At 40.2% G+C, this 11,150-nt stretch overlaps 1 protein-coding gene and 1 long non-coding RNA gene across 2 annotated transcripts in view; one reads left to right on the top strand and one right to left on the bottom strand.

Moving 5' to 3' along the window:
- LOC123978388 overlaps positions 1-4,212 on the top strand; it is a 6,285-nt gene extending 2,073 nt beyond the window's left edge. Inside the window, exons 2-3 of the long non-coding RNA XR_006826936.1 lie at positions 2,319-2,472; positions 3,173-4,212. This is a non-coding gene — a long non-coding RNA (uncharacterized LOC123978388). The remainder of the gene's footprint in view (positions 1-2,318; positions 2,473-3,172) is intronic.
- LOC123978377 (serine/threonine-protein kinase D3-like) overlaps positions 1-11,150 on the bottom strand; it is a 56,054-nt gene that overhangs the window by 3,887 nt on the left and 41,017 nt on the right. Inside the window, exons 10-18 of the mRNA XM_046061626.1 lie at positions 10,502-10,579; positions 7,656-7,932; positions 4,413-4,465; positions 3,551-3,623; positions 3,184-3,290; positions 2,338-2,499; positions 1,738-1,836; positions 1,353-1,620; positions 131-216 (exon numbers count right to left, since the gene is read on the bottom strand). Coding sequence (XP_045917582.1) covers positions 131-216; positions 1,353-1,620; positions 1,738-1,836; positions 2,338-2,499; positions 3,184-3,290; positions 3,551-3,623; positions 4,413-4,465; positions 7,656-7,932; positions 10,502-10,579 — 1,203 coding nt within the window. The remainder of the gene's footprint in view (positions 1-130; positions 217-1,352; positions 1,621-1,737; positions 1,837-2,337; positions 2,500-3,183; positions 3,291-3,550; positions 3,624-4,412; positions 4,466-7,655; positions 7,933-10,501; positions 10,580-11,150) is intronic.

The following is an 11,150-nucleotide window of genomic DNA, read 5'->3' as shown; positions in this document are numbered from 1 at the left end:
TTTTTATGACAGAGTTTTCACGTGTAGAGTGACTTTTTTACTTTTCTGAAAGCTGTAAGAATACCATCTATTCACTTAGACACCTTTCACGTCCTGCGTGGCTTGTAAAGGTGAAAAGCAGTTTGGTTACCTGCAGCCAGGGGTGGCTCAGGGATTTGTCCACGCTGTAGCGCTTCCTCATCTTCACCTGCAGCAGGTTATTAATGACGTCTGTGGCTGTGAGGAAGAACAAACACTCGCTGTCAACATCTGCACAGAAAATCTGCTTTGAATCTGAAGTTTTTCCATCAGATCCATAAAAAAAACAAAAAAAACCCACAAGTGTCAGGAAAATAAAAGGCAACTGAGCTTTGAAGTCAGTAGTTTCATGACACTTGTGTTTAAAATTCACACTGTATCATCCCTTTGCTTTAGAATTAAATAATTACTAATCCACAACCATGTCTCAGTTTTATTTTAAAAAAGAAATGTATTTAACTACTCAAATAAAACAGCATTTAAAAAGGTAAATCCTGTTAGCTTTTACCCCGGCTGTACCTCAAAATGTGTCAGCTGAGTAAACTACATGTTCTGTGTATATACGCAAAACATATTAAGCATATTAAGTTAAATTCTTAAATCTTATGAACCTAAATTTCCACAAAATTACGAAACTCAGGGCCTCACAACATGTCTGGATTCTACAAGTGCAGCTTCACCTAAAAAACAATAGTTCCAAGACGTTTACATGTTCATCTTTTAATTAAAAAAAAGATCTCAGCTGTAAGGTGTCGGCTCAATTTTACTGTAACTCTGAACTTGTCTTATTATTTTCTCTCCAGCACTACAAACAGTTGACAGGACAATATCTACATCTGTTGAGACACTAGTCCTCAAGTATGCTTGCATTTATTTGGGGCTGCAACATCCAATAATTGTGTCATTATTATCTGCAGACCATTATCTAGGTTAATTACTTGGTCTATAAAATGTCAGAAAAAAGTGAAAAATGTAAATCACATTTTCCCACAGTTCTTGCTGATGTCATCAAATGTCTTATTTTCTCCAACCAAAACATCCAAAACCCAAAAATTTTTAGTTTAAAATCATATAAAACATGGAAAACCAGCATATCCTCACATGGGAGAAGCTGCAACCAGAGACTTTATTTGTATTTGAGCTTTAAAAATGCCTTAAATGATGAATAAAATCATTTGTTTTCAAACAACTAATGATAAATCCACCAATGGTTGCAGCTCTACATTTATTAGCTGCATATTGAGAGGTTTTCTTGATTTTTTTGATGCTACAGTCTCTTTATGTCATAGTTTTTTTTGATAATTTATCTCACGAGGACTCAAAGCGTCTCTTACCCTCCTCTGAGATCTCCTTCCAGGGGTTGGGCGGGTACATGAAGGCGGCGTTCTGGATCTGGTCGTTGATGTCCTCGTCTTCGTTGAAGGGAAACGTCCCGCTCAGGCTGACGTAGATGATGACGCCGACCGACCACATGTCCAGAGATCGGTTGTAGCCTTTGCTGCGGAGCACCTCGGGCGCCAGATAAGCTGGAGTGCCGACCACCGAGCGACGGAACGACTTCTCCCCGATGATCCGAGCAAAGCCGAAGTCACAGAGCTTCACCTGGAGGAACAGAGGAGTGATTATTCCTCCAGAGTTAGAGGCGGTGATTGTGCATCCCATCAGACACGAAAAGCAGCGGAAAGGAAAGAGATTTGAGTTTGCTTTTTTTCTTCTCACCTGAGGGAAGGGTTCTGCTGAGGCCAGGAGAACGTTCTCCGGCTTCAGATCACAGTGGACGATGTTCTTGAAGTGAAGATGTCTGAGGGCGACCAGGATCTACGGACACAACGTGTGCAAGCACAGATTTAACACATAGCAAGTCCAGACCACAAGTTCAGTCTTTGAGATCTATCAAGACAAATGACCTTTCTCTGCTTCACTCAGGCATCAACATGAATCATTCCTACAGCTGACTGGACAAATGCTTGCTGGCATTTAATTCACACATACAGACTCAAAACAACTTTAAACAAAGTCGTTGTTCTTTAAAACTGTAAAATTTCTCCTGAATGTTGCATCTATGTCAGTTAGCTCTACATCTACACCACCGTGTTTAAAAAGCATTAATGGGCTTTTCGGTCTGTAAACATCAACATCAGAGCTGCAACGATTAGTAACTTCATCAATTAGTCAATCAAAAGGGAATTAGTCAGCTATTAATTTACTAATCTGTTAATCCTTTAAGAAAACTTGTTGCAGCTTCTCTGATGTGAGAACTTGCTGATTTTCTCTCTGTTTTATATCTTTTCTCTGTTGAGGTTCCCGGATGTCACTGACCTGCGTGACCAGGAACTTTGTGAGGCGTTCGGGCAGTCGGCTCTTCTCACTGGATAAAATCATCTCCAACATGTCCCCGTGTAGCTTCTCCATGACGACGAATACCTGCTCGGGCGTCTCGAACATGCACTCCAGGTTAACGATCCCCGGATGGTGGAGGTTCTGTCAGAAACAGCAGGGGAACAAAATTAACTACAGCTTGGTCACTTAAACATAGTTTTAGTGTAGTTTTTGTTTTAATGACGTCGCCTATCGAAACGATCGAGACCAACATGGTACCGAATGGCATCGGCACCAACAGGCGTGTTCGCTGTGGTCCGTGCTTTAAAATATCCAGCATGTCTGCGTCACGGTAATACCAGAAAACGTATCTCTCAGTTTCTCTGCCAAATATACTCTGGCGGCTGTTAACATACCTGGGTGGTCCCATAGGTAAAGCCTGTGCGTTGTTATTTTGGTCCCACAGGTATTAATCATGGTTAAGAACTTCCAGGATTGATTATGTGAGACCAGTCCCTGGTCATGGCCGATCAAGCTGAGAACCAAAAGTCTCTCGGTGCATCTCAAATTTATATTAAAATATTTTCTTTTCAGTTTCATTTTCTTTTTAGTTGATTTGATAGGTCATCAAATGAAGACGGAAGAAAAGTAGATAATCTAATGAAATGCACTATAGCATGTAAAATAAGACGTGAAAGATGAATGTGAGTTAGTGCAGAGTTGTCTTTAGATGAGCTTAACCTCCCTAAATTAGGATGTTTTAGTCTAAGAGTGCAAACAGCTTGTTTCTGCTTCATGATCACATTTTATCTCACTTTGTTCATCTTGTCTTAAGCTGTGTCGTACCTGGAGAATGGCCACCTCATTCCTCAGCTGGCTCTCCTGCTTGGTGGGAAACCTCATTTTGTCGATGATTTTGATCGCCACATCTCTGCCGGTCTTCCTGTGTTTACCTGCAGAGGACGAGAGGGACGGGATAACATTTTAGCTCTCTACTGACAGCTTTATTATTCTGTAATTCAAATAGAGTGATGTGTGGGAATCAGCTGGGATAAAAGAGAAACCTGATGATGACCCACAGAACCAGCAATCTATATTTCAGAGACGGATCATTATATCTCAAATAAAATGCTGTGAGCCCCTTTCTGGCAGATCTAGCTGGTGACGTGATCACATCAGGCTATGATTTTACATTTTCTGCCATGTGACTCACCTCCATAAACAATCCCAAACTGTCCGGAGCCGAGGACTTCGTCTGCAAAGATCTGATACACTGAACTGATATCCTGGAAAAACAAAGAGACCAGACAGGATTCACATAACGTCAAATTAAGCTATTAAAAACAATGAATGGGTAAATCAGACATTCTGCTCTGTGACACTAGAATATGAAGATTATGTCTTCCACAAAGTGAATTTGGAGGCCCACAAGTGGCACATAAATACATTTCAGTAGTAAAGTAGGTAAATGGGGCAAAACATTGATGGTTAGCCACATTTTTAGGCGTCCATGGTGAAGTGTTATAAAGAATTATAACATGTTAACATGTACACGTGCTAACAAGTGGGACATGCTAAACAGCAGCAATACACAACAGTTTCATTTTAACATGCTAACTATGGGCATGTTAACATGCTATGTAAGTATGCTAATGTTAAGGTGTGTTCAGCAGTGATGCAGGAAGTATTCTGAACCTTTACTTCAGTACAATTACTAACACCACTCTGTAAAAATACTCTTATTCTACTTAAAATTGAGCATTGAAAATGTTACTTAGGTAAAAATAATTAAGTAATAAAGTACTCATGCAGAAAAATGTACCCTGTGTTAGTGTATTATATAATTTGATTTTAATTATTCATGCATTTTTAGAAAAGCAGGATTGTAGTAGTTGGTTAATAATGTATGTATTTAATTATATGTAGTACTCTTAAAAAATCTGTTTAAACTGAAGAATTTGTTTTTTTTCTTCAACACAGAACATCGGCGTTGGGTCGGGTTTATCATATGAGAAATTTGTCATAACCACAGTGAATGATTGTAACAACAGAAGGTAATGTGAGCGATGACTTACCACATTTTCTTGTATCTGGGAGTTGGACACTGATATGCTCATAGATAGCTCCTCTGAGGAGACACAAGACAAAAAGAAAAACGTACACATAAATGTGTTGAGCCACAGATGCTGTAACTCATAAACCACACACACATGTAAACTTCCTCACTTACAGCCGAGGCGTGTGAGGTTTTATTTTTCTAACCTTCAAATCATTAAAATCTCATTTCCCACGTTTCCTTGTTTGTTTAAAAAAAGATGAGGGAGGAGATTCTCAGCTGAGATCAAACCAACAGGTTTGTTTGTTCAACACGTGATGAAAGAACACCGAGGATGTTTCCAGGTGCGATCTCCAAATCATTTTCCAGATTTCACAAAATATTAAAGCCTCTACTTCCTGTCTCTTTCTATATGTGTTTAAGTACACGTAAAGGAGACTCTCTCCCAGCGTCACAAACTGTTCATTCAGCATGACATTTAAAAGCAGAGGGCGCTTTCTGTCTGGAGGAAACCCGCAGCTGCGAGTGAATTTCCACTGACGAGTGGATATTGATTTCAGATCGCTGGCTGGGGTTTGATCGGTTCATCCCTCTGCGATCAATACGGACAGTCTGCTGTAGGTAGGCGGCCTGTTGATATCCAGGTCATCGGTTAGGTCATCATTCAGAGAGTTTACGTAACTTTATCGACAGAAATGTAAACTGTGGTCCAGATCTGTACTCGACTGTTAAGTCTTAAATAATAGCAACTTTATCGACCTTAATGGAAAAGGCTTTAATTTTAAACCAGGATATTGTGTCTTTTTATATTTAGTTAATTTTAGTGAAAATTTATATCTGCTTTCCTCATTAATGTTCCTGTATTTTTGAGCAGAATCCATGACTTTGAATAAAGTGCAGGAAGTTTCATTCACAAGATTGATATAAATGTCACGTCTGTGCGTTAAGTGGGGAGACAGAGTTAGGACGTGGTTAGCCTAGCTTAGCATAGAGACAGTAAACAGGGGGAAACAGCTAGCCGTGCTCTGTCCAAAGACCGAAAATCCACTTTAGCAGCACCGCTAAAGCTCAGTAATGAACAAGTTGTGTCTAGTCTGTTTAATCAATACAGAAACAGACATGTAAAAAGTACAGTCTGTGGTTTTGTTTGGTGTATTTCTTCATGAATAACAGTGAATCTGAGCTATCCTGCTGCATCTTTGGCTACAGCACGGGTTGCCAGATATGAGCAATGACCTGGCAACCTCACGGTGACAACAAGACTTCAAGAAGCTGCAACAAGATTACAGCACATAACTCCCCCTAAAACTGACATGTCCTTCATCCATAATAATTTGTGTTATATTTTATAATTACATTCTCACTTTTAACAACACTACAGTTTCCTGGAAGAGGAGAGACATTAGTGTTCACAATTAAAGAATATTATGTAATAATGTTATGTAAATACAGACAAAACATATAATTATATATTGTTATTTTGCAGAAATGAAATCACCTGCAATAAAATCTGTTATTGTGAGAAGAAGCATTATGAAGTAACATTTCATAACAATCAGCTAAGTTAGAAAATGGTTTTGAATTATCTCACAGCGTCACAGTTACATCACGTTTTGTTTTTTATGTTTACATATTGACATTTGCAGCCAATAGAGTCATAATGAACAAACAAATCAGAACACGCAGCGTTTATGTAACTTTATTGACACTATTAAAGCTTCAGTGGGTTTGATAATGTTTAATATTTGCCTGCTTTGTTTTTATTCCATGTCTTTTTTTATTCTTGTCATCTTTTTGGTTTTATGTTCCTCTGTATTACAGCGACAAAGGCCCACTGTTGGACTGTTAGCAAAAGCCCTGTTACATCATCTGTCCATTAACTTATTGATGTGTGTTGCTGTAATTTAATTGCAAAACAAAACATCTATTTTTGGAAAGAAACTGAAGCTTGATGTTAATTACTCAACAGGTGGAAAACACAGCTGACTGCACAACTGTTTTATAACAATGAAAGGCTTCCATAATACTTATTGGTGTTTTGTTTTTTTTCATGCCGTGAGGTCCATTTAGGTATTTAGTGCAGAATAACTCAAACTTAAAACTCTTGTTTTCATCCAAAAAGACACTTTAACCTGAGATGAATGAGAGCGGAAAATCCTCTGAAATCCCTTCAATCATGTTAAAATGTCAGCAGGCAGTGTGAGTGTGAGTGTGTGTGTGTGTGTGTGTGTGTGTGTGTGCGGAGGTGGGGTTGTATAACAATTGTCTTCTGAAACAATATTTGGAAGCTCTTCACAGACAAATCCAGACATGCATTAAAACATAAAAACATATCAGAGACTAATCTGATTTTTGAAAATGACTCCATTTCAGTGTCAAAGGTTAAAAGACATGCAGTTACATTTCCAGGGTGTAGGGTTCATTTCCTTGTAAAGGTCAGTGTGGAGGACTCTGCAACAAAATCTGTCTTTTGTTATATATTACATATCAATAAAGGTTTTCTAATGTTTTATCTCCTTTACTGGAAGTGTCTCCCCTGTTGCCCTGAAAACTAGTGGAGTGCCTCAGGGATCATTTTTGGAACCAAGGTCACATCGTACTTACATACACATAGTACATTGGCATTTGTTAAATGATAATACTGGTGATATTTTATGTTTTACTCAATGACCAACATTGTCCTGCTGCCATATTTATGCAACAAATGAACCTCATATTTCCGCCTGTTTGACAGTGGCCATCTGTTTTGGACATTTTTGGAAACTTTATTAAAAATTTAACTATATATTTGTGAGCTGTTTGTCTTCTGTAGACCATAACACATTTGCACCTAAATGGATTTCTAAGAACCTGCAGTTTATATGCAGAAAGAGCACCAGCAGCTGCCAGATTTAAACAACAGGGTGATCGGCCATTTTTGTTACAACGCCATGTAGCTGCCATGTTGTGATTGGCTGAATGTATCTAAGTGCACGTGCAAAATTGACCTTGAAGTGTGTGTATCCTCACTCATCTGTGCAGCTTAATCAACTGTCTAGCATAAGACAAGTAATCCAAGACATCAGCATTAGTCCAGACACTATTAGTATTTATCATACTATAAACTGTGCAAACAGTATCCTCTGGCTACAGAAAACAAACTACTTTGAAATACACTTTTTGTAAAGATGTATAAAAATGAACTTTAAGCCTTAGCTATATTGCTTTTTTTTTTTTCGAAAGAGAACAATAAGTTGGACTCATGTTTGTGGGGGTTACTCACTGTGGTCCTTCCCCTGGCCAGGCCCGGTGCCGACGCTGGCCTTGGGCGTGACCGGCATCATCGCCTGTCGGATGGCCTTCTCCCAGCTATGGCCGACGTCCCGCCCAACGCCGGACGCCGCCAGCACGGGGTTGTGGTACAGGCTGCTGTTGTCCTCCCCGACATAGTACACCATGTTGGCTGTGATCACCTCGAAGCAGTGAGGGTTGCTGCCCTGTGGCAGGCTGCCGAAGTCCTGCGCAGGCTCCACCTGGAGGATCTCGGAAAGGGGGATCTCCTGTAGTTTTATAGAATAAATGAAAAATGAAATAGAAAAATTAAGATTCCTGTCACATACAAGCCCAAAAGAAGACAGACGTAATCAAAAATTGTTCCTCTTGTTGGGCGAACCTCTTTCAGCTCAGAAACCCAAACCTCTTCCCTCAAAACTCTGGTAAATTGTACTTGTTGGAACCATTTTATGAGTCATTTCAGCCGATAAGAAGCATCCACAAAGGACACAGTTTCAGCTGGTTGCTACTCCCAGCTCCCTCCATCTTAACACCTCTCCTCTCTCTGCTGAACTGTGAGACGCTCTTTGAATTTCAGTGTTTGAAACTTCCCTTCCTTCCTTTTCTGGCAGAGTGCACCCCCTCCTCCCAAACCCTAAACCCTGCCAGATCAAACATATAAAGGAGAGCGATCGGCCCAGTGGTGTCTTCATGCCGCTCAGTGTCAGCTCAACGTTTTGTGTTTTGCCAAGTTTGCCCCCCCCTCCTCACCCCAAACCACGATCACATCTATTCATCCTGCCGCTCTGATTAAAAGGCAGGACGTGCCTCAGCCCGTTTGGGCACGAGGCGGCGTGGCGACGAGCCAAAGAGACGGCAGGGAAGCGACCCGAGGTCCCAAAAACCACCACAAATCTCTGCCGCGCCCCCCTTCCCTCACCCCGCTCTCCCTTTCTCTTCAAAGGAAGGTTTCTGCAGCGCTTTGTGGTAAAGGTCACCAGGTCGCTGGCAGACATAACATGAAAGGAGGTGGACTAAGAGAGAGGAAAATGATAGATGAATGAAAGGAGCTGCAGCTGCACTGACCTGAATTGACATGTGATCATTTCAAATTTTGAGGAAACAAATTTTAACAAGTTGGAGAAACTTTTGAGTTTCTGAGTTCAACCTTTAACCTCGTGCCTAATTCCTGATCTCACATCATACTACAGGCACGAGAAGTGTTTCCAAATGGTTGGCTCAAATATACTAGTTCTGGTCAACAGTTTCACCATCATAGACAGTGTGTGCTCAAGATATACCAAACCGAAAGCAACTACAGCAACTGTATTGATGCTTGTTGTGCAGAAACAGTTGATTAACAGGTCAGTCGATGAGCAGAAAGTGGTTTCACTCGTTCTTTGGTTCCAACTCCTAAAATTTCAGGATTTGAGGCTGTTCTCCGTTTTATATGGAGCCACCAAAGGGTTATGGTGGGATTATATTTTCCTAACTATTTTTGCCTTCCTTGCAGCAGCTCTGCCTGGCTGTGCTAGCTGAAGCAGTGGCTGTTTGTGGCTATGGCAGCTGTACTGTTCTCTCTTTACTCTTCTTTTATTCGCCAAGAAAGCATCGTTAAGCCACACAGGATTTGAACCTGCGGCGCTTCTATCAGATACGACGGATGTGTTATCAAAACACCACCGGAGTTCAGGAATACAGTAGCTTCAATACCACGCTCAGCCAAGTCACTGCACAACCCCTGCATGTTGTTAGTGTTACTCCCATCATAAACTAATGTGTCACACCCTTTAACATGGGAACGGTCAGTCATCTCGTGGCTATAGTCATAATCACAGCTTCAGTCTGTTTCAATCAGCCGCTGTAATAACACAGTGCAGAGAGCTAGATTAACTAGCTCCTAATAGAGTTTAGTCTTTCTTTACTGATCAGAGGAAACATAAAAGTAACACAGATAAGAAATCAGCACAGTGAACCATACAGATCTTTTTCATTGATGTAGATCTAAAAAAATATGTATTAAACATAAACTGAAGCAGCTTAAAAATATATATATCTTCTGTTAGCGTCACTGTGCCGTGCTCTGTAGTGTTGTAGTCAAGACCGCCCAAACCGAGACCAAGTCAAGACCAAGACCAGAGTTTATCAAGACCAAGACAAGACCAACACATTTTTAATTAGGGTTGTTGGTTGCATTTAAAGCAATACGTTTTACATCCAAAAAAAGTTAGGATGTTAACAAATAAATCAGCCAATGCAAAAGCAATTTATTGATATTCCCAAAGTTATGGTCTTGACTGGTCTTGAAATAAAATCCAGTCCTCAATGTCCGAGACCGAGACAAGACCAAGTACAAATGCGGTCGAGACCAAGACCATCAAATAGTGGTCTTAAGACCGGTCTGGAGTACTACACCTAGTTGAAAATATGCTGTTTGGGAATGCATAATGTGTAGTCTGCAGAAGAAAATGTTTACGTCACTACTACATCCAGCAAAACACACTGTTGAAAATATGCTGTTTTGGGAATGCATAATGTGTAGTCTGCAGAAGAAAATGTTTACGTCACAAGTTACTACATCCAGCAAAAACACACTGTATGAGGATGAGATGTCAAAACTATGACATTTTAAGTGTTTCTCATTTGTCGTTTAGAAGCTTTCCTAAGTGGAAAGTAAACAGCCTGAACTGATACGAATGATTACAGTGAATAATCTGGTCATAATTAGACAGTGAGGTGTGTTAATGTCTCATGAATGTTACTGTATGAACCCGACTCCCTTCAGTCTTCTCTTCACGTCGCTGCTTTGTTTGGCCGAGCAGCTGAAACAAGATCTGAGCCGACCGGGTCTCCTACCTTGTAAAACTTGGCTCCACTTTCATTCTGAAACAGAGTCAGACTCTTGCTGTCCAGCCTCCAGTAATGTCTCTTCCTCTGGAAAAGACAAAATAAAACTTCATCAGGATAAAAACTTCAGCGATTAGAAAGTGTTTTATTTCAAGATTTACACGTGTATGGTGGATTTCAGCCACAGGATTAGACAGAGGTCTTCTTTCTCAGTCACAGATGCATGATACAAGTCCAGCAGGTCACATTTTACATTTTACCCCAGTACTGTACATAAGTACATATGTGAGGTAATTGTATTTGGGTTCGAGCCAGAGCTGTGTACAAATACCTGATTTGTTTTCAGTGCGCACACAGAACAAACACATACTCACTGAATTTGACAAAAATACATTAGAATCAATAGCCTAAGAGCTTCATGAAATAAAAAACAATTTATTATTTCTGCAATACCCATTCAATGTATTAACATTCACTGAATGGCTCCGCATAGTAGTCTTGATTATTATTGGCGCAGTCCGCAATTTCCGCCCAGGGTTCAAAGTGCCTACACAATCAACAAGGGGTTCACAGGAAATAAGGCAGCAATATTGGAGACGTTCACTACATGTACGAACAAACGATGGCTCGAACTCAGCTTGAGTAATTTGTGATTTCC

The sequence above is a fragment of the Micropterus dolomieu genome, linkage group LG10 (genome assembly GCF_021292245.1).
Source record: "Micropterus dolomieu isolate WLL.071019.BEF.003 ecotype Adirondacks linkage group LG10, ASM2129224v1, whole genome shotgun sequence".
NCBI lineage: Eukaryota > Metazoa > Chordata > Actinopteri > Centrarchiformes > Centrarchidae > Micropterus > Micropterus dolomieu.
This window is presented reverse-complemented; position numbering and strand designations above follow the sequence as displayed.